Below are 25,174 nucleotides of genomic sequence, written 5' to 3' on the forward strand. Positions count from 1 at the left end.
CCCACACAGAAATTTCAGAGATTTAGGAGAGCGTGGGCATGGGCTAGGTGATGACCATATCTCTTCATCCAGTCTTTGTTCTGCCTCTGAAATATGCTTTGAAATATTATCTGTGCACTTCAACCATTAATAATTACAGCCAATCTACTGCATACTTAGCTCATGCCATTCTCCTGAGGTTTTAATTGTTGAGTCAGTTCATAAATTAGTACCTGGCAGAGCTTATCCATTTGTAGGCACAAGCAGTTACTCTACAGCCTGAACAGCTTCCACCCAAAAAAATCAAAGGTTCTGAGGGCAAATCCCTCAACACACCCAAGTCCATGTCTTCTCTCCTTCCAGGATCCAAATTTTGCACAAGGCAGGATTTTAGCTGTTTTATTTATATTAAAAACCAAACCAAAACAAAACAAACTTATGTCCCTTGGGTACTTAAAGGACTAATTCTCATTGTGGGGTTTTATGTATTTGCTTATTTGGAAAGCTAAAAGTAGTCAGGCAGATTGCCAGCCGCATCTTCACAGAGCAAAGGCCGCTGCAATAAAGGCTGTGTTAATTACTGCCGTTCTGTAACATTATCTGCCTTCCCACCAGGCCAAACACTCGTGCACCAGGCTCCTGCGTGGCAGGAAGGTGCTGAAGCTCTCGTGTCCTCACGCCAGAGCACTGGATTCACTGCAGGCCCAACCTGCCAGGGCAGCCTGCTAGGCTTTCTGCAGCTAGCAGAGGGCACAGAGGGCTGGGGAACACCTTGTAGTCAGCCACTTATGTTGTGAGCAGCTTATTTTTAACAGCATGTTGGCATTTCTTTACAGTGTCCTTGTACCACTATAAAAAAAAAAAAAAAAGGTGCCTCTTGCAGTCTGTTGACTTTTAAGAAACAACATGGGCCATTCTATAGAGCAAAGGACTCACAAGTTGGGTTAAATATGTGCTCTGGGAAAAAAAAAAAAAAAATCAGGTTCTAAAATAGGAACAAGGCCAGGAAGATCCAAGCATTAAAAATAAACATGAAGTCACACTGCCTTTCCCAGGGAACTCAGCTGCCTTGTCTGGAGAGGGGCCTCCCGGAACGCAGGGCCGGCCGGTGCAGCAGCAGCGCGGAGCCCTCTCCCTGCTGTCAGAGGGAATCCGGGAGCAGAGACACGGAGCTCCTTGGCAGCGCTTCCCTCCGGCTCATGGGACTCAGCTCTTCAGGATAACACGAGGTGTTTTTTCACAGACTGGGCAGTCCAGGCCAGACAACGGTGAGCTGGCCGTGCTGTACACCACCGGCCTAGGAAGCTTGCTCTTGTTATTGCTGTGGGGAACTGGGCAACTTTCCACAAACACACCTTCAATTCCACTGCCCCAGGGGACTGGGAATCCCCCACTTCTCTGACATTTCAGTTAAATACGAGGCTTTCATCTGTACTCTAACTTCTCCACTTTCAGACTCAGGTTTGTCTCCTTTCCATTTCCAGTCACTGGAGCCTTTCACCACAAGGGTGGATAAAGCTTTGGGGCAAGAAAGTGGATATTAGATGTTCTTACTTTTCCTCCCCTTGGTTCTGTTTACACTTTATTATTATTCAGAAGTTAAAAAGGACCCTATAGATTTCATGGCAGGTTTTAACAGCGAAAGCCAATCATAGTACATACTGGAAGCACCACATATTCAAAGCACAGCACATAAATTTACTAACTAATCTCTGACTAATCCCCAATCTCCAGCTAATTAGCCTTTTTGAAGTGTGCCCCCTTCCTACATGAGCTAACGCTTGTTCGGCCTTTTGAAGCATTTAGCGTACTAAGTACAATCACGCGTGTTTCCCTAGTAAAGAAGGCACATGAAGAACGAACAAATGCAATTAATGAGCACCATGACAGGGCGGAAGCTCTGCGTACTGAGCCCAGGCCCAGCTCCGAGCCCGTGTGCCTGTATCACCGTGGCCAACCCCATCCACCTCCATGCTTCCCTGAGTGGGCTGCTGAGCCCTTGCCCACGGCTACAGCTGCGGAATTGGCCTCTGGAGGAGTCGGCCCTCACCCTAGGGCTAAATTACACACGCTTACGTCTTTCTCTTATTTCTTCACCCTGGACACAGGTTGGAGAGAGGGAACCGGCCCTGCTCGCAGCTTTTGCCGGAGGGGCCGTGTCCCTGTCGCAGCCCAGCCCCGCTCCCGGGAGCCAGCCCCGAGGGCACGGAGCCTCCAGCGGTGCCCGCGGCCCGGCGGGGGCAGCGATAGCGGCCGCGGCTGAGGGCCGGGACTACGCTTCCCATCAGGCCCCGCGCCTCTCGCGAGACTTTGGCGGGCGAGGCGGGCGCGCGCAGCCCGCCCCCTTTTCCCTCCCTCTCCGCGGGGAGATGGCGGCCGGGCCGCGAGGGGTGAGTAGGGTGGCGGCGCCATCGCCAGCCATCCGCGGGCACGGCGGCCTCCGGGGGCGCGGGGACAGCGGGAGGGGGAGCGGGGCACTCTTGCGCGCCGCCACGGCTGTTTAGAGGGGTGCGGCAAGGCCTCGATGTCTGCCCGCGGGGACGTAATGGTGGCCCCTCTCCGCTGTGGGAGACAAGGCCGGGCTGCGCTGGGCCCCGCGGCTCCTCGCCGCCGGGATGGGGCCGCGGCCCTCTCCTTGCGGGGGATGCTCCTGGCGACGCTCGGCGCGCAGATTTTGACGACACTTACACCGTTTTTTTTCCCCAGCAGCGCCTGTGTGGCAGCATTTAATAGAGCAGCTGGCCCAGCTCAGCCTGACCGCTGCCATCAGCCCAGGGTCGGGGCTCGGCTTTGACATTTTTGTGTTTCGTGTTTGTTTTTGTGGGGTTTTTTTGTTTGTTTGGTTTGGTTTGGTTTTTTGTTTTGGTTTTTTTTTTTTTTTTTAGCGGGCTGATCCCGCACTACCCGTCCCCCTTGAGCGAGTGCCTACGCAGAGAGGGCGGCCCGTGGGGCGAGCCGTGCCCCGCGGGTACCGCCGCTGCCCGGGCGCGGAGCCAGGAACAGGCCGGGGCTTTCGGGATGGCTCTGCCTGGTCCAGGTTTGGCTGCTCGGGAAGCTGAGCTAGTGATGATAAAAGTTATCCCTGTCTGAAACTGATCTTTCCTCTGTGGAAGCGTGACTCTGAGGCTCAGTGTTAGAAGCACAAAGGTAAAAGAAGAGTCTGTTATACGAACTAACTGTCCCCTTCCTCTGTTTCAGAGCATGGAGTGGTGCCAGGCAAGGGTAAAAACACTCACCTGCCAGGGAAGCCAATTCCTTCACTGGTCTGACAGTAAACCTGCACCAGCTGCACAATGGTGAGGAATATTAGCATCTGTCTTGTCATAGTCTGTTTTTCTCACCTGTTGCCAGGCTATGGAACTAAGACTCATTCTCCTGTGTCAGATGATATCCTCCCTTGTCCCAGGGGCTACCTGGAGGAGGTATAAAAGCCCGGTGGCTTGATTAATGTAATTAAGCCAATCAAGGCTGCAGCTTTGTTGCAGCTGCCACCTGAGTGTGCAGCCCTTTGCTGCCATGGAGCACAAGTTGAAAGGCAGCACAGAATGAATGGGAATTTGACTGTTCTTGGTGTCCAGTAGAGCACCTGCTTGTCAGCGTGGTCAAAGATGAGCAAGAGTAGAAAGGATTAGAAGTAGGAGGGATTGGATGACAGCCCATTATGGAGACACTTGACACAGCTCATCTCATAACTGTATTTGTCACAGAAATAGACCTAGTGAAAGAATAATTGTTCTGTTTGCCTACTGGAGGTGCATTAGGGCAGTTTCAAACTTGGATCAGGTTGCTGGAGATGGGGAAGTGCGGGTCACATACACCACAGGATAATCCTAGAAAGGACACACCTTGAAGAATCCTTCCCCAGAAGGTATGTGTCTGCCTTGGGTCTGCTTGAATGCATTTCTCAAGATAAACCCATAGGCAATTTAAATCCTGGATGGATTATTCTTGTGTGCAAGGAGGGAGTTGGATTGAGATGTTTCAGTATGATGAGGAGGAGGGTGTCCGCTTAACAGCTAAAGAGGGTCTACACCACCAAAGTTTCAGAGCTGGTGGGGTTTTTTTCTAAGCAAGGATTTAAATAGCATCCACCTCCCGAAGTTTCTTATTTCTGAGTGAGACAACTCACTGACAAACATGCTCCTTTGTCACTGAGGGACAGGTTTCTGCTGTGCTAAGTTTGTGAGACGAAAATTGCTGGCCTCTGAACATAAAACTTCCTGTCTTTACTTCAAACAAAGTTTGTCCTCCACTCATTCTTTCTCTACCTCTTCTGAAAAAAAAAAAAAAACAGCACTGGATCACAGAGTGAGAATTACTGTTGATAACAGTGTTCAATGTAACTTGTATTTAGGAGGAAATCGTCCTGCAGTGTCCTGCGCTTGTACTGTTGCCCAAAGACAGCTTTGGTGAGAGGGCAGCTGCTAAGTTGAGCTTCAAGCTGGTAAGAGAATGCTTCAGTATTGCATGCTCCTCATTTTTAATTTATTAATTTTACGTCAGATCTGTAGGCAGCATGACTCATCTGCTGACCACAATACCTAGTCTTTGAACAGTTACTAGGAAAAATACTAGTCATCAGGAAGAACGCTGGTCATCAGCATTTCAGCATCTGAGTGTCTTTGCTGTATGTGATTTTGTAGAACTTGAGTTTATATAGCCAAGGGCAGGAGAGAAACTGAGCCTGTGATGTGCTGTTATCCCTGTCTGACACCTCAGCTGTGAGGGAGAAGCAACTGTCCACTGAGGCTTACATGTTTCCCCTTAGCAGGTCTCTTAAGCCTTGCAAAGACTCCGATGACACAAGTAGCACCAGGAGGGCGAAAGCAGCGTCTCCCCTTTCCTCCTGCCCTTGCAATGTGTGACTGCAGCACAAGCACAGCCCCATACACACAGCCTGCTCAGCAGCCAGCTCTCCAGAGCCCGGATACAGCAGGGCTCAGAACAGGGGCTGGAGGTGCTGCCTGCTGTTGTCATAGCACAGCTTAGTCTGTGAAGAGCTTTTAAGTTGCTGATCCTAAGAGTGAGGCACAGCAGCAGGTTGAAGGGCAGATACAAAATTCATTTTTATCTCACCTGATGTATGGTCATTGAATACACGTGCTGCAACAGCACTTTAGGTAGCTGACAGCTGTATTCTGCTAAATAATTTCATGCTTTATTTAACAGGAATTGTATTTGTTTGCAGATCAGTAACATTCACTGACAGGCTGAACCAGCAAACTTGGTGACAGTGGACTTAAGAAATCAAGGTTGGTATGCAAAAGGGGAGGGAATGGTGCTACAAACCAGCAGCCAGGTTGTTTGCTCTCTTGCCACTGCTGTGTTCCAAGTAGGACTGGTCACTGGGAGGAGCACGTGGGGCTTCTGGCTTCCAAGGAATAAGTGTAAAAATGTGAAAGGGCACCCTGATGACAAACAGGAAAAGTAAAAGCTACTCAGTGCTTTGAGAATAGAGGTGCAGAAATTGTTTTAGAACAAACTTCTTAAGGAAAACAGTTGAGAGTAACAGTATTTCTTTGTGGTATCTCCCGACTTTAGAAGCAAAGGAAGGAAGATTGTTCTGGAGTGGGTCTCACAAATGGCCACTGATACGTCATTTGAAACGGTGTGAAATGGCCACCAGTGCATAACTACAGGCTCCTGCTCGGCGGTTGTTGCAGCCACATCATGGGTAAGTTACCAGTAAAGCTAAAGAGAATTTGCATACTGGTGCCAGTGGCTTGGGGGAATAAGGGTTTGTCTCCTGAGACCTAGCCTCTCAAATAGTGCAAATCGGGAACTTTGCAGCTGACACTGTCTTTTTTCCACTAGGCCCTGATCTACATCTGGCTGGAGGAAAAAGTGGTTCCCCGCAGTCTTCTGTTCCAGAGTAAAATAAGTTCTGAAAAATCTTGGGAGTTGAAGTTGCTTTTTGTTTGGTTATTTTTGTAAAGGTTATCTGCTTGAACAGAAACGGGTTTGAGCAGGTAGAAAGGATTTTGGGTTAAAACACTTCCTGAAATTCAAGCAGTTCTGAGCTTACCCTTCGTAGCAAAATCTGCTCTTCCCTAAAGACTTCAGTGTCTACAGGCGCTAAATGTTGAAGAAAAGCAATTTGTGGTGAAGTGTGACAAAACCACTTACAGCTAAGCTAGGACTGGTGGCTGAAACGTTTCGTGTGATCTGCTTGGAAGCTCGAAGATAAGGGAGAAGTGAGAGGCAGTAGTGCAGCCATCAGGTTCCTTGTCTGATAAGCCCTTAAAATGAAGTGTGTTTAACTCCAGGGCTGGGCTCCACACTTGGCTAGAAAACCTCCCTTTTTGAAATGGGGATGGAGGGTGTGCATAGTAGTTTGATGTGCACAAACAGCTCTGTCCGTGAGCTGGGTGGGACTCTTGGCAGGATGCTGCACTGTGACAGCACTCGTTTTTAAGACCTTTTTGTTGTGTGAGTCAAGGTGCTGGTGCCTGCCACGTTCAAGGTCACCTGCATAGGTTGTGCCGAGGCTTGGCCAGAGCTGGTTAGAGGAGGTTTTGGTGCTGCCTTGGTCAGGTGATGTGAGGATCAGGATTGTTCTTGTGAAAGAGGTTTTGCTGAGTGCTTGTGAATAAAAAACAGGCCTAACAGGCTGCCTTGGTACCATTGTAAGGTGGCTCTGATGCAAACAAATGTTAATTTGAGACCTGGGAACACAAGATGGGCTCCAAGCTAGAGATTACATCTGAAATGGGTTTAAGAGACTAACCTTCCATAATGCTCCTTCGAACTGGCTGAGAGCAGCCTGCTGTGAGCTTGAGGGGGTTTTGAGGTTCCCTGGCTCACGGCCAGGGTATCTCTTGCCATCTCTGCAGTAAATGGTTCCTCCCCAGCTGACGTACAGCACGTAGCATCCCAAATGGGAAAAGACTGTGCTGGGAGCTGCTCTCAGAGCTCCAGCCCAAGCCTCTCCACCCTTTAACCCCACACCCATCCCGGCTCCTGGGGCCATTCCCCACTCGAAAGCTCCCTGTCCTACGTGCTACAGCTCCTCTGCTGCAGGAGGCAAGGGGTCTCGCCCCCACCCAGCTTGTCAAAACAACAGAAACAGGCATAAAAGAAAACCGTCATTCAACATTTATGTAATTACTCAAAGTGGGAAAGTGTTTCAGATTACACCACAGTGCCATATCAACCCTCTGGCCACCACCACCTGGAGTAGCCTCTCCAGCAGGTCTTGGCAGTGCTGGCTTACAGGGGATGGCTGAAGCATTCCAGACCTTCACCTCCCTCATTTCTTTGGGGGAGGAAAAAAATTAAGAGTGATGATCCCTTAGATTTCCCCCAACAAGCTAGCAGGTTCCCTAACCCACCTGGCATGGGGCTGCCTTCTCAAAGCACTTAGAGGGCACCACGTGGTCCCTGTGCAAGAAAAACCCAACAAACCCACCACCTTTCATCTCCAGGGTGCTCAAAGACCACCCATGTTTCTGAGGTCCCCGCTGAGCTGCAGTAACCCTACTCTTAGCTGATGGCTTTTAAGACCCTTCCTGGTTTGAAAACACCGTGACATAGAGAAGGGGAAGATGACAGGGTGTGGCTGTGCGTCTGTTGCAGGAGAGGACAGACAAGCTGCTGACTTCCCCACTGACCACAGAGGCAAACATCCTAAAAAACAGCACATGTCAACCCAGAGCTGGCGGAGGTTTGGACTTTCCGCAGCCTGGAAGGGAAGTGTTCTGCAAACACACCACCCTCCTCTTGGCCGGGTGAGCTGTCTCCAGTCCAAGGGTTCATCGTGCCTGTTGTCTCACCGCGGTGACAAGCATTTGAGCTGGTGTGTGATGGCAAGGTGGAGAGTGTTTTCCAGCCAGAGGCTGTCACATACATCTCCAGCATCCTCTTCCAGCACCACGCTGCCCCTCCTGTGCTTCACAGGGACCACTGCTGCCCCCCGGCTGTGTTCGTGGGGCTGGAGGGTCACAGCCACATGCCATGGTGCTTCTTCATGCCCCAAAGGCCCACGTTCAATCACGTTGAGCCACGAAACATCGCTGGAGATCCCCAAGGAAATGCAACATTTCTCTACCAGCTTTGGCTTGCCCCTTACCATCACACCGCTGCCGGCTGCGGTGCCGTGGGTCTGCTCCTTGGGCTGGCCGGCCGGCTGGGGAGAGCCCTCAGGAAGGAGAAGGTGGCCTTCAGGAAAGAGGAGAAAAGCCACAGGAGTCCTTGGACTTGTCCCCGCGAGCGACCGCTGGGCCTCACCGCTGGTAGAGGGTCATGATCCCCGCTCGGTGCAGGCTCCTCCACAGCGCCGCCTCCAGCATCATGTCGTGGTTGGCATAAAACACCAGCGGTTTCTTCTCCACCTCGTAGTAGTGGTCTGAGAACTGCTCGTAGTTGGCGGTGATGAACCCGTAGGCACTGACCTGCAGGGAGGCAGCGAGACAGACGGACACAGGACAGGGTCGGGGCTCCACCTCGGGCGGTCCGTGCACCACCACCGCGCCGTCCAGGGACGGGGGTGGCACATGTAGGACAGCCACCAGCACACGCTGGTCCCCACCAGCTTTACAGCAGCTCTTCACAAGCCCCTGGCTGCCAAAGTGGGGGGCGGGGGGGATTCCCCCCCTCCTTGTCCCCAGGGGGAAGGTGGCCCCGTGGCCTCTTACCTGGTCGCAGGCGTGGAGCGCGGTGAGGAGCATGAGGGCACCGGTGCTGGGCATGTAGAGCGAGCCGTACTGCGTGTTCAGCAGCTCCGACCTCAGGAACCTGCCGGTGGGCACGGCGGGTCGGGGGGGGGCTCACGGCTGGCACAGCACCACGGCCCCCAGCACCAGACCCAGCAGCACCCGGCGCCCATCCGGCCCCCCCCGCTGCGCGTTTGGTGACGCCGGAGCACCGAGTGAAACACGGGGCTCATGCGGGTTCTTTGATGGCTACTGCTAAGGTTCAGCGCGTTCGCTGTGGGTTGCTAAAAGGCACCTTTCTACTGTTTGAAATCATCCCAACCCAGGTGCCTGCTTTCATGAAAGGCGGGAAAAGGCAGTCCCTTTAGGCCCTACCTCTGTTCCCATTAGACTAGGTCAAAATTTAATTTATTTTGGGAAACGGGAGGCAAGGTGAGCACCGTGAGCTGTAGGAAAGGATGTGAACTGTGCTGCAGTGAATAGGAATGACCGGAGAGAGAAGCCCCTGCCTTGTCTGCAGAGAGCAGGGCAGAGGTGGTTCCAGTGCCTGGGGAGGACTGGAATTGTGCTTTGATGCTGGGCAGCCACTGGTCAGTACTGGAGAGAGCAGTGGTGGGAGGCAGGTGGTCTGGGCCCAGCCCAGAGCAGAGCTGGGCAGCAGCCACGGTCCTCATCATCCTCACCTTGCTGTCAGGTACTGCAAGAAATCTGGGTGCAGCAGCTTGAACTTCTCTGCAGATGCTTCCGGTCCAAAATACTTCTTCGGGCTGCAGCGGGGCGAGGAGAAGGGCAGAATTCACATCACGGGAATCCTGGAGCTACTTGGGGTTTATCCCGCCAGGGACAGATGTGGGGTGAGGGCAGGCAAGTCATGCTTCCTCCGGTTGTTCACCGAAGGTTCTGGGGAGATCTTGGGGGGCTACTCACTCATCCCCCTTGTCCGAGCCCTCGGGGACTGGGCTGCCCTGGATGGCCGACTTCAGCATGACGTAGTCACGGACATCCGAGGGGATGAAGATGTACCTCAGGTCCTGCAGTGGGGACACAGATGTGGCACTTGGGAGAGGGGGGGGGGATGACTTTGGGGCACTGCCCGCCCCAGCATGGCAAGGACTGAGGGCTCCTGAGGTGGGAAGAAGGTTTGGGGGCCAAGCCCAGCCTCAAGGAAAATTTGGGGTCACCTCCCCAACAAGCCCTCGGGGTCTCACCTTGGCCTGGGGTATCTGGGTGAAGCCGTACTCCTCGTAGGCGATGAGGGAGTTCTTCATGGTGTTCACCGTGAAGCCGTAGAAGGAGATCTTGGTCCCGACGTCCTCCTCAAAGCCTTTGATCACGGCGCCATTGAGCCTGTGGGGAAAAGCACAGGACGTGTGTCCAGACTTGGCCTCTCCCCAGAACCCACGGCCCCGTCCTGCCTGGGACCCGTCCCCACCTGAAGACCAGGTCGTGCGCGTCGATGGCCTTGCCCTGCCGCGAGCCGTTGAGGATGCCGCCGTTGCCCACCACGGCGCAGCGGACGCAGCCCCCGGGGAAGGTGTCCCTGTCGAAGAGGTGCCCGTTGGCGGAGGTGTTGAGGAGCCGGAGGGTGCTGCCCACCACTGGAACGGAGCGGGATGGGGCCAGTCAGTGTGGAAAAGGTGCGGGAGCGAGCGCGCGCGCTTAGGCGCGCAACAGCACACACGCAGACAAGCTTGCGCAGGAGCGCATCCAGGAGCAGGCACACAAGAAAGCTCACGCCATGCTCGTGTGGGAGAGAGGTCTACAGGTGGGACGGGGGCACACCAGCCAGTCCCTCCTTTCCCAGGCTTGGTGTCACCCTCGCAGCCCCTCCCCCACGTTCCTAAGCCTGCTCCAAACGGCAGCCACCCGAGGCTGTGCAAGGCACGGGGGTGCATCTGGGCACCTCCGGCCCCAGCCCTGCGGATGCTGCTGCCCGTGCTGGCCATGTCCCCTCCTGACAATGTCTCCTTGCAACTGCCACCCGTTCACTCCCCCCGCACCGTCCCCAGCACTTCCCAGCCCAGGGCTTGAAGCCAGCGGCTGCCGGGGAGAGCAGAGAGTGGGTTTGGGGTAGGAAGGGAAACAATCTCCATCCACAACAATGGAGCGGGTTGTCCGAGCTCCTCTGGCCCCAGTTAATAATCATGCACACACTGGAGCTTTTATTCGGGGAAAATGTCACAAGATGCAGCAAGCGGCATTTGCAAAGCAGTCCCCTCCGCCCCGCGCCCCGAGAGGCCGAGCGAGAAGAGATCAAGGTCCCCGGCTCCTCTGCAGGGCTCCTCTGCCTGCCCCGTGTCTTCAGTCCCTTCTGCTGAAGACCTCCCCCCGCCCCATTTGCTGCCACCCCCATCCCAGCTGGGTCCGTACCTGCCTGGGACAAGCCTTGCCAGCCGTAGGGGACGTGTCGTGTCTTCAGCCTGTCCCAGGTCTCCGGGGTGAAGTGCCGGTCCCGCATCAGCACAGGGGTGTCGAAGCGGAAGATCTCCCCAAACTTGGGGTCTGCCTTTGCTCTGGCCATCACCGAGTGGAAGCACGTGCTTGGCTGGGAGGAAGACCTCAGTTCAGCCTCCAGCCTGGGTCTGTGTCTCCTCCGACATCACCCCACAGCAGGCACCAAGGAGAGGACAAACCCAGGGACAGAAATGCTCCTTGTCCATCGTAAGTTCTGCTGGGTCACCCAGGCAGGGCACTGCCTCGTGCCTCAGTTTTCTGCTCTAAAACATCCTTTGGTACCCAGTTCACCGGGGCTGGGAGGAGCAGAGGCTTACAGTCACCTGAGAGCATGAACCCCGGGAAAAATTCAGCAATTTCTAGTGAGGGCACCCCACTAAATGCCTCTGCTGGCTGAGAAGAGCCGCAGTGCCCAGGGCTGATTCCTCCCACTCTCACAAGCCTCCAGCCCAGGGTCCTGGCCCAAGCACCACAGAGTTGGAGGGAGTGGGTGATGCTGGCCCCAACCTCCACGTTGGGGAATTGCTCGGGGAGGTGCTGCAACCACAGCAGGGAGGCCTGGGGAGCCCCACGTGCATGGACGGAGGAGGTTGCTCCTCCACACACACACACACAAAACCCCTTCCAGACAACGCTGCTCCTCCTCAGCTTCCCCACACAGACCTTCCACCAATAAAACCCCGCGAGGAGGGCACTGGGGACACTAACCATACAGTGCTAATTGTTACCTGCTTTGGGCTGGGCTTGGGCTTCTCCAGCTTGGCAGAAGGCTTGAAGGACTTCCCGCTGGAAAGGGGAAAAACACATAACGGAGTAAAAAAATCCATCGCTTGAGCACTGGGGAAGCCCAGAGTGGGCAGGGGGCTCCCAGCTCATGCCAGGACCGCTGAGCCCACCTCCCCTTACCTCTCTAAGCCGCCTTCAAGGGCCCATCTGTGGCTGGTGGCTCGGCGCGATGTCCCCGGCGGAGCCAGGTCCAGCGGCTCCGGCTGCAGCAGGCTGGGGGGAGAAGCCGGTGGGGGGCTGAGCTGGGGAGGTGACACTGAGCCACTGCACCCCGACACCCCCTCACCTGCGAGGGCCACGGGGCAGGACCACATCACCTCCACCGCTGCCCACGCCCCCCCACCCCCCCCACCCCCCCTGTCTGTGCACGTTTCTGCAAGCAGAGAGCCACGGATTTGCAAAATACCGTGTTTATACAGAAAGCAGCCACTGACTCCTGGTGGGTCCCAGCTCCAGGACACCCGTGTACCAAAAACTGCACCCAGCCCAGCCTGCAGCCTTAGGGGGACCCTGCCAAGACCTCCCTGGCTCTCCCCACCATCCCACCTTTCCTGAGCCTGAGGGGGATGGGGCTGGGACGAGCTGGGCAGGCCAGCAGGACACATTTAGTTTCCACACTGGAGAAGCAAACAGCAACTGGGATCTGGAGGCTCTTGGGGTGTACAGGACCCCCTTCTGCCACAGGACCAGCTGGGGCATGCCCTGATCCTTCATTTAGCACTTGGGGACCGAGGCAGAGGGCTTCCCACCCTGAGCATCTCGGGGTGTCCTGAGCCCCACAGGGCCAGGCAGAGCAGACCCGGCCTCCTGGGGGGGTGTGGGGCTGGGGGCTGGGGGCAGGCAGGGTCGCAGCCTGGCAAGCAGGAGGTGGGAGCCCACCGGAGGGGAACAGGCTCCCATTCATCCCTGCACAGAAGGGCCCTTCAGAGCCCCCCCGGCGCTGCCTCCAGCCCAGCCGGCAGGTGCTCAGGCCAGAAGGGGGGTATTGTGGAGGAGACAAGGGCCCCCTTGTTACGGGATCTCTGCTTGGGAGCCCGGGGACAGGTAGAGGCAGGTGGGGAGCGGAGCTCTGCCTCCCCCCTGAGCCCCCGCCAGCGCACTGGGCCTTGGGTTTCCATCCCCGCCACGGCCCCTGTCAACACCAACAGCATCCACAGCCCTGCCCGGGAGCAGATCCAGACCCATTTGCCACCCAAACCCTGCCCCGTGCCACCCCCGGGGGTATGGTATGACACGAGGGGCCAGTCCAGCGCCTCCATCCACCCCAGCACCACCAGCTCCGGGCAGGGGATGCCGAGGGCGAAGGCATCCCTTCTGTAATCAGGGGGCTGAGCACTGCCAGCAGAGCAGGGCAGCTTTTAAAATCAAGCCAGTACATCTTGGCATCGGTGTCCCACAAAAAGGCAGCTCCCCAGCAAGAGCTGCTGCCCTGCAGAGCCCCCACCGTTCAGAACACACCCGCTCCAGCCCAGGGGCAAGTTCCCTGGCGTAGCCCTGTCCCATGGCCACATCCTGCCCTCCAAACACCTGCAAGGAGCCGCCCTGCTGCGTCCAGTACAGGAGTGCTGCTCCCTGGGGCTGGCCCCAGAGCTGGGAGAGGGGTCGGGCACGGTGCTGCCCCCACCTCATCCCCGAGGGTCATCCCAGGAGCACCAGAGCTGGCGGAGAAGAGGGAGGGCAGATCCCCGGGAGGGTCCACCAAGGCGGGACTGAGCCACCCCCGGGAGATGTCAGAGCTGCAGCTTTCTGCAGGGTCTTTGTGGCGTTATCACTGCAAGCAGCTAAATAAGCCCAGCCTAAGCAAACTTGCCTGTTCCCTCGGCTTGTGGAGAGGAGTAGAGCTGCCCCGGCAGGATCCGTGCGCACCAAGGCACCGGCTTGGAAAGGCCATGCAAAGGCTCTGCAAGAGCTCCTGGTTACGCTGGAGGTGGCTCTTCCAGCCCATCTCCGCCAGGTACAGGCAGCACAGCCGGGTCAGAGCAAAGCTCACCCACACAAGAGCCTCACAACGGCTACAAGGAGCGCTCTGCATGCTGAGTCAGCTTAGCGGCGGCAAGCTGCCATGGGATGCCCGGGGAGCTCACCCTCAGCAAGCTGCCCCAGCCCTGTTTGCTTCCTCCATCTCACGACGTGGGAGATCCCTGGCCCACGCGCCTCACCACCAGGAGCTTATCGATGTTACCAGCACCCGAGAGATAGACCAGGGACTGAAAAAACCTCCCTGCTCCAAACCCAGAGCCAGAGCCGGCTCCTGCAGCAGCAAACCCCCCTGCACACAAAGTCCCTGGCTTGGCCACCCTCCCTTTTTCATGGACGCAGAAGCACAGGCCACACCAAACCCCAAAAGCTGTTCCCCTCACACACCAAACCCAGGCTCTTGCTACCCAGGAGCTGCACAGAAACCGCCTCTCCCAGCCCTTCCCCATCAGGATCACGAGCCCCAGCTGCACCTCTCTGCCCACCCAGCCCCTCCCCAGCCCTCCAAGCTCTCCCACTCTTGTTTCTCGGTACAGACCCTTCCCTGGCTCATCCCAGTCCCTGCAGGACAAGGCAAAGACCTACACACCAGTACCAGCAGGGTGCTGGGCTACTTTGGGAACTTCCAAGGGTGCTGTGGGAGCACCCGGAGCAGCGTGGGGGGCTCAGACCCAGACATGCTAGTGCTGGCTGGAGGGAGGTGGGTGCAGGCAGCCCGGCAGGTTGGCTCCCACCTCCACCCGTGGCCAGACACAGCACGTGGCACTTGCTCATCGCTTCTTCCAGGACTTGTGCTGACCTGATAAACTCAATCCCCGTGTCAGCACCTCCCTGAACTCTCATCCCAGCTGTGGGTGCTGGAGCCAGCTCCCCAGCATCGCCGCAGCCCAAACCCTGCCGGGGAGGGAGTGGGGTGGCTGGGCCCCCCACTGCCAGATGGCATCTCAGCAGCACGTCGGGGAGCCAAACGCTTTGACGTCACCTGCCAGGATGTGGCGAAGCACCTCGTGATGCTTGGTTGACTCAGAAGATGACAACCCTCCCTGGGACTGGCCGATGCACAATAGGGCGCCAGGGAAGGAGTGGCCCGTGGCTGCCCGGGCACTGGCCACAGCAGCGGAGCCAGCCAAGCCCGGGTACGCTCTTTCATCACCCTGGCATTCACAAATATGACGTCCCTGGTCCACGGCCACCCCCCTTTTCCAGAAGATAACTCTGTGTACGAGTGTTGTGAGCACACGCTCCAGCCTTATCTTCAGCAAACACTCCCAAGGCCCTGCAGAGTCATTTGAGGGAGCCGAAGCAGCAATGCAAACCCACTCTTGAAGGATATTTCCTCCATCCCACCGCAAAGGGCCGAGCTCCAGAAAGCATCTTTCCCCGGCGCAGAGCCAGAGCAGCACAGTGAGGCTGGGCTGAGCTCCGCGCTCATCCGTCTGCCCTAATAATAAAGGCACAAAATGGTGCCAGCAGCTCGCTGGTGGGTTTCAGAGAGATGGCTGGGCAGGGAATGGGTCGGGGCTGTGCCCAGCCAAACCCCAAGGGCTCCAGGGATTCGGGTCCCTCCAGCCCCACTGACTGCAGGGTGGGCGGCTCTCTCGGGGGACGGGAACATTTCACCCATCCCTGTAGAATCCTCACCACTGCCACCTGCTCTGCACTGAACTGGAGAGGGACTCAGCAGTGCCGTGGGTATCTGGCCCTAGGGTGGCTTAGTGCTGGCAGCAGCCAGCATCAATGGTGTGTGGGGGGTGTCAGCTTCCTCCTGACCTCCTTCGTCCCCCCGTAAATCCGCTGCTCACACAAACCTCCCCGTCGAAACGCGGCCGCCGGCGCACGAGCAGCCCTGACGCTCCCTCTCTGCCCCGGCGGCAGGCGGAGCAGGCAGCGTGTGCTCCGTGATGGTGCAGCAGCCACCCCAGTGCGAAACCCCAGCCGTCCCAGTTTCACCTCCAGCCTCAACCCGCCGTGCCCATCGGCAGCGCCGATTCCTCCGGGTGCGTGGCCCAAGCCAAGCAGCGATCACGGGGTGGCGTGTTTGTAAACACAGGGAATCGGCGCGAACAGGACTCGCTCCAGTTTGGGTCTCGCTTTAGTGGTTGGATTAAAACCAAGAGGCAAAGTCCAGGAGAGGCTTGGAGCACAGGTTAGCTCCCTGTTACCTCACCCTGGGCTCCTCGCTGGGGCTGGACAAGCTGACCCTCGGGTCCCATCAGTTGTGGGTCAGGATCCTGGGCTGGCTCTGCGTCGGGGGACCCAGGGCTGGGCAGATCCAGGTAGGAGCTGAGTTACCTGCAGCCTGACGTGGGGGGGGGGAACCCACTCCTGGCTCCTCTCCCCTGGGTCTCCTCCACACCCTGCTCCGGGTATGGGCATGGTCCGCGTGCCAGGGCACGGCTGGTTTCCATTCCCAGCTCCAGCATGGTCCTCAGGCATGTCCCACCACCCTCACGGGCCAGTTTCCCCTCTCTGGACATCAAACACTTTGTGGGAAGCTGCTCCACACCCCAGCTGCGACCCGCCCTGAACACAGGGCGGTATGGGGTAACGGTGCTGCCCACCCGCCACGGCCAAGGGTGGAAACAGCCAGCCTCTGCCCGGGCTGCTGGGGATACTTCTGCTCCCCAAACCCGGCAGGAGAGGGGACCTCTGCCCTGGGGGGGACAGGAGGGGACAGGGAGAGCCCCTGGCTCCCAGCTGGGGAAGAGAGAGTGTCTGGACCCCAGGGCAGCCCAGCCAGCTGCATCCCAGCAACACCCAGCGCAAACCTGACTGTGCTCAGCTCACTCCGTGCAGGACCGGCTCCGGTCCCCACAGCCTCCTCCATTCCTGGGCAGCACCCAGGCAGCTGGTCTCTGTCGCACCGTCAGCACCCAAGAGCACCCAGCGCGGGGGTGAGGGGCACCCGTGGCACTCTCCTGGCACATTACCTGATGTTTGCAGGAGAGGAGGGCGGCTGGTCCCGCAGGCCAAGTGCTGTGCAGGCTCCCGCACACCCTGCTCACTTAGCTGCGCTCCCCGGGGCTCCCCGGGGCTCCCCAGGGCCCCCTGGGGGTCCCCAGCACCCTCACCAGCCTGGCACTGGGGAGAATAAGAAAGGGGCTTGGGGAGGTTGGAGGATGCAGGGAAGGCAGACATGCCCGACAAGGGGGAGATGCAAATTGTTGGAGTTTGGGAAATGCTGCAGCCTCTGGGAGTTTGTAAGCGGGGGGGGGGGGGGCAGCCCCGGGGATCCGAGTGGGCTGCGAGCAGCTTTACCCTGCTCCTGCAGTGGGGGGGGGGATCAGTGCAGCTCCACGGCGGCCAAACATCCCCCCCCCCGGACAATCTGCCAGCTCCGATCCTAAATCATCCCAGCGGGGACACACGGGGCTCGCAGCGGATCGGGCTGGATGCTGAAGGGGGTTTAATCCTGCCGGGGGCTGAGCACCCTCAGCCATCCCTGGTCTCAGCAATGGTTTCTTTGCACTGTGATGGGCTGAAGCCACGCGGGGATCCCTGCAGCCCCCCCCCCCCCCCCTACGGCCCTGGGGTCCTGCTTTGGGCCCCCCGGGGCTCGGCTGGCGGCCGTGGGCAGGACCCGGTGCCCAGGACCCCTTGGGGAGGGAGCAGAGCCTCAGATCAGCCAACAACCAGGGGCACAGCTGGGATAACCTGCACTAAGGGGCCCGCATCGGCACCCCAATTCCCCCTCCCCACCCCAGTGCACGGTGCCTCACGGTGGATTTGCACATCCCTGCCTCCCACCCCCCTTCCCCCCATCCCTCCTTACCTGGCTACGATCCGCTGGCTGGTGGTCGACTCCACCGTAGCGTAGTAGTGCCCGTAGAGGAGCAGGGAGGATGTTAAACCTGCCAGGAGCAAAAGGCAGATCCGTTTCCAGTGCGGGGACCCCATCCCCAGGCACTTCAACCGCTGGAGCAGCGGGAGCGTGGGAGCTGGCGCTGCCTGCCCCGGGCACGCCGCCGTCCCGCCGGTGCCTCACCGGGCCCTGCGAACTTCCCTCCCGGGCCGGTGGGTGCAGACACGGCTCTGGCCTGGGTCCCTCCTGCCCTGGGTGCCCAGCTGCACCTTGGAGCAGGCTGGGATATTCCTCTGAAGCGGTGGGAGGGAGGGTGTGAGCCGGAGGGAGGAGGCACCAGGCTGACTGGTTCAGACTTGCTGAGAAAAAAAGCACTTTTGAGCTCCTTTTTCTCCGAGCTGGGGATTAAACATTTACTCAGACCAGCAGGGAAATGCGCTTTTTTTGCCTCCTTTTCATGCCACCCACCTACCTACAGCTCACAAAGCACGGAGGTTCCCCTTTTCTGTAACTTTCTTGTTCGACTAAAACATGTGCTTTCACCGCCGGCTGCTTCACAACCGGCAGCACGCACAGCCCACGCCAACACCCGGCGACCCCACGGTGCAGCCAGCGCCGAGCGTGGCCGGAGGCATCTGCTGTTTATTAGAAGTTTATCAGAAACTCCAGACTCTGAAGTAAAGCCGAGCGCCAGCTCTGGGGTGCCCGACAGCAGCGCCCCAGCACATACCCGCACCGAGCCCCTGGCAGGCAAACCCGCCGCTGTGGGAGCGAATCTGCTGCAAAAAGGGAAAAAGGGGACACACACACACCCCCCACACACACACACACGACACCGGGGGGTGCTGCGTCTGGGCCCCTGGCTGCTTTCTGGCTCAACAGATCGCTCCCCCACAACGGGGTTTTGCAGCACACAAAACCGTTTAGGGTTTTGTGCTGAGTTCGTTCAACAAATAGTTTGGGCTGGGGGAAAAGCAAAACGGGTTTGGGGGGTTTGGGGGGGAATCTGAATGAAGCATTTTGACATTTTTGGAAGGGAAGTGGTTCGGTTTCTTTTTTGAAAGAATATTTCAACATTACTTTAGTTAAACTCATCTAAAAAAAGAAAACAGCCGTGCGAACTAAGGGATATGCATACCAAAATGTTTGTTACAGCGGGGGAAGGGACTCAGCAAGGAAAACAAGTGTTTTCAGTTCATTTGCAGTGATCTGGGGGGCGGGAGGAGGTTGGCTTTTTAGGAAGCCTCCGGGAGCAGCAGCACGGTGAGCCCTTCTCCATCCAATCCCTCAGCCCTGCGCCTGCGGCTCCCCGAGCACCCACATGTCACCCCAGGGTGTCACCCACCTCCAGCCCTCCCCAAATACCCGTTGTCATTATTCAGACCCAGAAACCCCGGGGCTAAACCCCATCCCTGCTCCCACCCGCACACCCCCAGGCCGGTGTATTTACAGCTGCATTTTCCCCCAACACTCATCCCCCCCAGATCCAACCACCCCCCACTTCCATTCCTCCCGCACAGACGTGCTTCCAGTGATGCCACTCGTTCAAAGGAAGAGAAGTGCAAAAAATCGTTTCATGTGAGTTTGCTTCAGTCTCCATATCCTTGCACTTCTGCAGGTCTCCCAGTTGCTGGCCCTGGTCCTCTGGGAATTTTGGCCGCGTGGGGATGGAAGCGCCCCGGCTGCACCGATGGCAATGCCCTGGTGTGAACACGGGAGCAGGTCAGCGACCCAAGGCTGGCAGCGGGGCAACGCTGGCCTCGTCCCCCTGGAAGAGTGGATGTTGGACCCGGGTCACCACGAGAGGATGGTGGCCAGGCTGATTTAAAATCAAACTTCCAGGGAACAAGCCCTGTTGTTGCCCGGGGGCTGGGGAGCTGTGGCAGGCAGGTTTGGCTGGGCACGGGGCGTCTCGGGGAAAGAGAGAGCAGGAGGGACAGGACAGACCATCACCGCTTGGACAGCCAGGGATGAAATCAGGTCTAGAGCTCAGCTGGAGCTAAAACTACAAAAGGAAGGGCAGGAGGAGGGAGCTAACATGTACCCCAGCAGCAAATGGCAGCTCAGAGAAATGTGGGTGCACTGATGGAAGAATTTGCTGCTTTTTGCGTCTACCAGTAAAGCCTGTTCCCAGCCCCCCGGGGCACCAGCGTTGTCTAGAAGACTCAGGGCCAGCAGAGAGGGGACAAGAGTCTGGGGTCCTGCCCAAAAGTGCCCCAGCCTGGAGCCTGTCCCCTCCCGGTGTGACTCAGGGATCGCCCTTGTTGGCTCTGACCCGATGGGTTCGCTCCCTGTGACCCAGCGCCTCCGCTCGTGTGCTCTTGACTCTGGCCCTTTGTTCATCACAGCTAATTATTACCAACTGTTCTAGTAAGTCACAGGGGACATAGCGAGGCTTGGCCCGGGGGGTGGACATCGGTCTGGATCCAGTGGCTTGAGGAAAGTCAGGAATTTGCCATTTGGAGACATTTATGGCCCGATTATGCAAATGCTGGTGAGTGGCAGCTTTGGTGCCCAGAGGGAGGGAGGAGCTGGTTTCTTCACACTGCTCTCATCTCTCTGTTTCCATGATATATGGCTTTCTACTGTTGGATTTTTTTTCAAAGGGGTGAAAATGAGATGCACAGTTCTTCATCTGCTCTACTTGTTTTGTGCTACAATGCATTTTGGCCCATGCCCCAAAATTAAGTGGTGCTTATTTAGAAGTTACATAAGTGCAAAAACCTTTTAGGATGATAGTTGCCAAATAAAGATTAGGAAAAGAACACAAAAGAAATTACAATGAAAACCAGCAAGTATCATTTTTAGCCTGAGCTTTTTATTCCAGTGATTACTTCTTGGAAACAAAACCCAAGCCATCCACCTGGCTAGAGAAAGCAAGATGAAAATAAGCACATTTTGCACCAGCTAGCTGTTGGCTATGGGTTGGTGGAGCAAAGTCTTGTGGTCTTTGCCATGATGAATTGTCCATCTGGGAGAAAGAGTTCTCCAGAAATCTCCTGGAGGATTTATATATCCTAATTTGTTCAGCACGGGTCAGAGGTGCATTTAAGAAAGTGCCAAAAATCTGTTCATAGGAAATTTCCCTGAAATGCAAAGTCTGGACCTGGGAACGCGCTGCTGTGTCAGCCCCGCTGGAGAACATGGGGCCATATGGCTGCCTGTGGAGGCAAGGCCACGGCATAATGAAGAATTTGTCAGCAGATGTCTCGGGAGGCTGACGCACAGCCCCTTCCCGATGGGGCGGGAGAGCAGCGGGAGCGCCTCGGCCAAGCCTCCTCTCGCCAGGTTCCCCGCAGAAACGGGGTCAGGCAAAGCGCCGGCCCGCACCAAGGCTGCCTGGGCGGTGCTGTGGATGCTCCCCGAGGGTCTCGGCTTGGATTTGTAGGCGTTACTGCAACCAAGGTGAGCAGGTAAGTGACAACACGGAGGATGCTTAGACGTGGGGACCCCGGCACCCCAGGCGGGACCAGAGATGCTCAAGGCTGAGCTCAGCACCGCCCGCCGGCAACCGCAGCGATGGGCTCTGCCTTTGCCTGCAACCCCAGGGCAGGGGCAGGGGCAGGGGCAGGGGCTGTGCGGCGGCGCTGAGCTGCCGTGCCCCATCTTTGGGCCGGTGTGGCAGGACGGGGCGAGCCACGGGCCGAGGCGGCGGGTTGGGACCTCGGCTGCGGTGGCTGTGCGCGGTTTCCGTTGGCTCGCTCCCCCCCCGGCGCTGCTGGGGCCCAGCCCGGCTCTTATCGCCGAGACGGCTGCGCACGGCGGAGCCGTCGGTCAGCCCCGGACCGTCGACCGGGACCCAGATAAGCCAAACACACAGTCCGAAGGCCATCTCCTCTCCGCCGGGCGTGATGCAACCTGCGAGGCTCTGGATTATGCCCTGGAGGGGCGGCAGAGCTGAGAAAAACCTTTGAGAAATTAGGGTGACAATGCAAAACGCTGCCTTCCCCTTTCTTGCCAGCTCTGGACCAGGCAGAGCGGATGTGGACAGATCCTGCCCTGTTCTGAGCAGCGTAAACGGTCCCTGAGGTCTGATGAAACATGGAAGCCTCAAAACCACATGGCCCAGGGCTCGGGCCAGGCTCTGTCCCCACAGCTGGGGAGAGGGGACACCATCTCTGAGTGCGGGTGGGCACCCAGCCTGTGCAGTCCTGACACCGCCAGGCTGCTGTGGGCGGGTGGAGGGAGCCTGGGGATGTCCTCAGGACTCAGCAAGCGTCTTTCCAGCATTTACCACCCCAAGGGCTGGGTCAGGCCAAGCTGGGAAAGCCCCACAGCACCCAGGGTCCTGCTGCTCACCCTGGCAGAGGAGCAGGGCCTGCCACAGCTCCTTGGCGTGAGAAGCAGGGGCTGCTGCATGCCCAGGAGGTGTTTGCCTGCAGGGCCCTGCCCGGGCACCTGGAGATGAGGGCTGGCTGCAGGGGAGGTGCCTGGAGGTCACCTGGTGCTTTTTGCACAACAAAGCCATGGGCTGCTCCTTTATCTTGTTCTCCCTCCCTTATTATCAATAGTTTTTCTGGTCTGACTGGATTTCCCTGCTGCCACATCCCCAACGAAGAGAGAAGGTCCAACAGCGGAGGTGAGGAGGGTGAACCCCCCAACCCCTGTGCACTGAGGGTCTGCTCCAAACCTCACTCCACTTGGGGAACATAAATAGCATCTGGTAAGTCACCAGCATAGAGGTTTTTGTGCTGACCTGGAGCTGGCACTCACCTCTGCTGCGCTCCCATGGTGCCCGGTCAGCCACAGCTGCTTCAGCGTGATGCATCCAGAGAAAGCACCAGCTCCAGGCTGGGCAACTGGGCGCTGGTGTCCAGCTCTGGCTGCTCGTTGCCTCTGATTCTTGCCTGGGAACAAGAGAGACAAGGTTGACAATCTGGATGTGCCAGCATGGCACCAGGCTGCCTTGGAGCCAGGTGTGGCACGTGCAGTGGCTCCCTCCGGCACCTGGTTGGGTTTGGTCTTGGCTGCCAGCGCTCGCAGGCACCCCAAGCCCCGGGACATGGTGCAGAGCCCATCTCATCCCCACCCCTGGTCAGCCCAACCCTGCTCTGCACAGCCAGGCTCCGGAGAACAGGGTTGACCAGAAGCAGGGACGAGATGGGCTCTGCACTGCCCGCTCGCCCCCACGGGGCATCCCCGTCCCAGCAAGCGCCCGTCCGCTTCCTCCTGCTTCAGCCCCTGCCCCAGTCGAGGAGCTACGTGCATGAGAACATGCAGCAGGACACAGCCCCTGCTTCTGCTAGGCAGGCCAGCAGCCACACCGCAATAAGGGAAGAGGTGGAAACCAAACAAAAGATTCGAAGCCCTGCCAGGAAGGTGACACCTCAAGAGTTCCTGGGTGACAAGTGGATTTGTTTCCCACAACCTGGCAGGGAATATTTAGAGGCTGTTAATTCCTGGGGAAGCCCAGGAGTCGGATGTGGCTGTAATAATGGCTCATGGTACTCACCAATAGCTTCCCAAAAAAGCAGGGCTGAGGCAACAGCAGCTTCCAGACATGTTAAAGCACAGTTGTGTATTTCATCCCCAAATCAGACGTCCCTGTTTGAATCTGGCAGACCCCGGAGCTCCTGGCTGGCACTGGGAATCATGTCCATGCACAAGGAGAGGTTGCTGTGTCTGAAGCATCTCTCAGGACATCAGACCCGACGCTGCCGTTGGTCCCTCCAGTTGTGCTGCCTTCAGCACCATGCCAAGCCGAGGCTGCACCTTTGCACACACTTTGTAGCTGCAAGAGTGGCACTTGCAGGTACCAAACCTCTTCTGTGCGTGTCCCTACACACCCCATGGAGCTCCCAGGCCATAAATCCTACAGGCAGGCGGGTGTTATAAAGGGAAGGACACCGGGGGACAGTAGTCTGATGCAGCGTGGGCAGCTGCAGGGCTGCGCTCAGCCCTCGGATGCAGCTTGGACCAAAGCTGGATGTGCCAGCCATGGCGCGGTGCTGACGGGTCCCTGAACAGGAGCTGCCACCTGGTGGCACTGGGACAATCCTGCTGGCCACCAGGCCCTGCATGGGGACATTGGGGGTGACCCTGCCCCACGGCACTGCGTTCAGCTGAGGCTCCTCCGGCACAGCCTGGCATCGCCGCTTTCGCCCTGGGACACCCACCCTGGCAGGGGACTCGCCCAAGCCCTGAATTCTGCCTCTCACCAAGGGTGCTCCAGCCGTAGCTGCCCTCCAGAGCTTTTGCTGCGCTACTTTGTGCCAGGCTGGAAGTTGGCTGGGAAATGCCACTTCCAAACCCCCTCGACTTCCTGCGGCTGCTCCGGACCTGATGCCGCAAGGTCAGGTGGCTCTGGCCAGGCACAGCTGGATGCGTGATCCAGATGTGTCCCCTCGGCCAGCCCACGGTGGGATGGGATGCCTTGGTGCAGGGAAGACAGGAGCAAAGTGAGGAGATGAAGAGGACAGCCAGGTCAGAGCTGATTTTCTGAGGCCAGAGAGAATGTGGATTTGAGCCTGCTGGAAACTCCAGAGCACAGCAAAGGCCCTTCTCCAGCCAAGGTCATCCCTGATAACATCAAACTATGCCAGCTGTGTTGAGAGGAAAGCCTGGAAAGAACAGGCTCTGCTGGTGGGGAAAGCCTCCTGGGAAGTTTCCTTCCTTTGACTCTGGGAAGCCTCAGCTGCACCGAGGAGCTGGGCACTGGGGGAAAGTGTGGGCTGGGGGCTGCCAGCCCATCCCCAAAGCCTCCTTGCCCACCATGATCCCCTTGTTCAGCAAGACTCAGCCCCATCCCGCTTCCCAGAGGAGGGGGAAACAAAAGAGGAGGAGGGGGAAGGGAAGGGTGTAAGAGAAACTTCTTCCAACTTCTCAGGAAGAGAAAAGCCCTATTCAGGCAGGAAGAATACCCGTGCGGAGCTGGTCACTAAGCAACCCACAGCAATTTGGTATGGCCCAATGCAGGAGCAAGGAACAAAGCTGTCTCACTGCCCACCAAGAGCCCAGCCGAGCAAGTGCTGGACAGAGAGAGCCTGCAGGGCCTGGGGACAGGGGACACCAGCCGTGCACAGCCACCATGAGTGGCTGAGACATCCAGGCGGGTCCAGAGCTCCAGGGTGCTGCAGAGTTTGTCCTCGGTCAGCTCTGGAGAGTGACTAGCCTCCATCAGGCTCCTCCTTCACAGGGAGGCCGTTTGCTGCTCAAGAAGGATTTCTGGTCTGCTCCAAAGCCCACGGCTCCCCCTGGGTCTGGTGCTCACACGGAGCTACATACATCGTACCCAACAGAGGCACGGTGCATTCCGGATAACTCCCGGCTCCCACAGACACTGCGGCGCTTGTATGGGCAGAGCAGCCAAACACAGGCTACACCCTCTCCCAGATAAACTGAATTCTTCATTTAGATTATCAGTGGTGGTGGGGGTTGTCCTTTGCAAATAAGTTTAGTGAGACATGAGAAACTGCTTGGGCTCTCTGAAGCGCAAGGGAAAAGGGACAAAGGAAATCAGGCCTCACAAACCCTGCCGACAATCTGTGCTGAAATGCCTCCCTCGGAACCCGGGGGTCCCTGGAGA

The 25,174-nt window shown here is 57.6% G+C and overlaps 2 protein-coding genes, 1 long non-coding RNA gene and 1 other non-coding gene across 7 annotated transcripts; 2 read left to right on the top strand and 2 right to left on the bottom strand.

Annotated features, from left to right (window-relative positions):
• The first annotated feature begins 2,300 nt into the window (after positions 1-2,300).
• Positions 2,301-5,871, top strand: LOC122154401. The gene is made up of 6 exons (XR_006166303.1): positions 2,301-2,369; positions 3,178-3,275; positions 4,334-4,423; positions 5,168-5,231; positions 5,521-5,653; positions 5,794-5,871. It is a non-coding gene; the product is annotated as an uncharacterized LOC122154401 (long non-coding RNA).
• LOC116964094 lies at positions 3,035-3,110 on the top strand. Its single transcript, XR_004408550.1, has one exon. It is a non-coding gene; the product is annotated as a small nucleolar RNA R38 (small nucleolar RNA).
• On the bottom strand, positions 5,238-17,924 carry ST6GALNAC2 (ST6 N-acetylgalactosaminide alpha-2,6-sialyltransferase 2). Of its 3 annotated transcripts, none has more exons than XR_006166301.1 (11): positions 17,620-17,924; positions 11,991-12,083; positions 11,813-11,870; positions 11,001-11,175; positions 10,063-10,228; positions 9,839-9,977; positions 9,558-9,661; positions 9,314-9,397; positions 8,613-8,712; positions 8,048-8,369; positions 5,238-5,387 (listed from the first exon to the last, which is right to left on the bottom strand). XR_006166301.1 is itself a non-coding variant. In XM_033002477.2 (10 exons), exons 1-10 carry the CDS (start codon positions 17,742-17,744, stop codon positions 8,202-8,204), a joined length of 1,212 nt encoding a protein of 403 aa, XP_032858368.2. In that variant the 5' UTR covers positions 17,745-17,924; the 3' UTR covers positions 7,052-8,201. The 3 variants fall into 3 exon arrangements, 1 of the variants encoding a protein (XP_032858368.2); XR_004408527.2 differs by lacking the exon at positions 5,238-5,387 and adding an exon at positions 7,052-7,234; XM_033002477.2 differs by lacking the exon at positions 5,238-5,387 and having other exon boundaries at positions 7,052-8,369.
• Positions 17,925-20,450: 2,526 nt separating this feature from the next.
• LOC122154391 lies at positions 20,451-24,290 on the bottom strand. 2 transcript variants are annotated; one of them, XR_006166287.1, is made up of 2 exons: positions 22,363-24,290; positions 20,451-21,546 (listed from the first exon to the last, which is right to left on the bottom strand). XR_006166287.1 is itself a non-coding variant. In XM_042802591.1 (2 exons), the coding sequence occupies exons 1-2, from the start codon at positions 22,651-22,653 to the stop codon at positions 21,086-21,088; spliced, it is 735 nt and encodes a 244-aa protein (XP_042658525.1). In that variant the 5' UTR covers positions 22,654-24,290; the 3' UTR covers positions 20,451-21,085. The 2 variants fall into 2 exon arrangements, 1 of the variants encoding a protein (XP_042658525.1); XM_042802591.1 differs by having other exon boundaries at positions 20,451-21,529.
• Between the last annotated feature and the right edge of the window lie 884 nt (positions 24,291-25,174).

The sequence above is a fragment of the Tyto alba genome, unplaced genomic scaffold, assembly GCF_018691265.1.
Source record: "Tyto alba isolate M040663 unplaced genomic scaffold, T.alba_DEE_v4.0 Super-Scaffold_39, whole genome shotgun sequence".
Classification (NCBI taxonomy): Eukaryota; Metazoa; Chordata; class Aves; order Strigiformes; family Tytonidae; genus Tyto; species Tyto alba.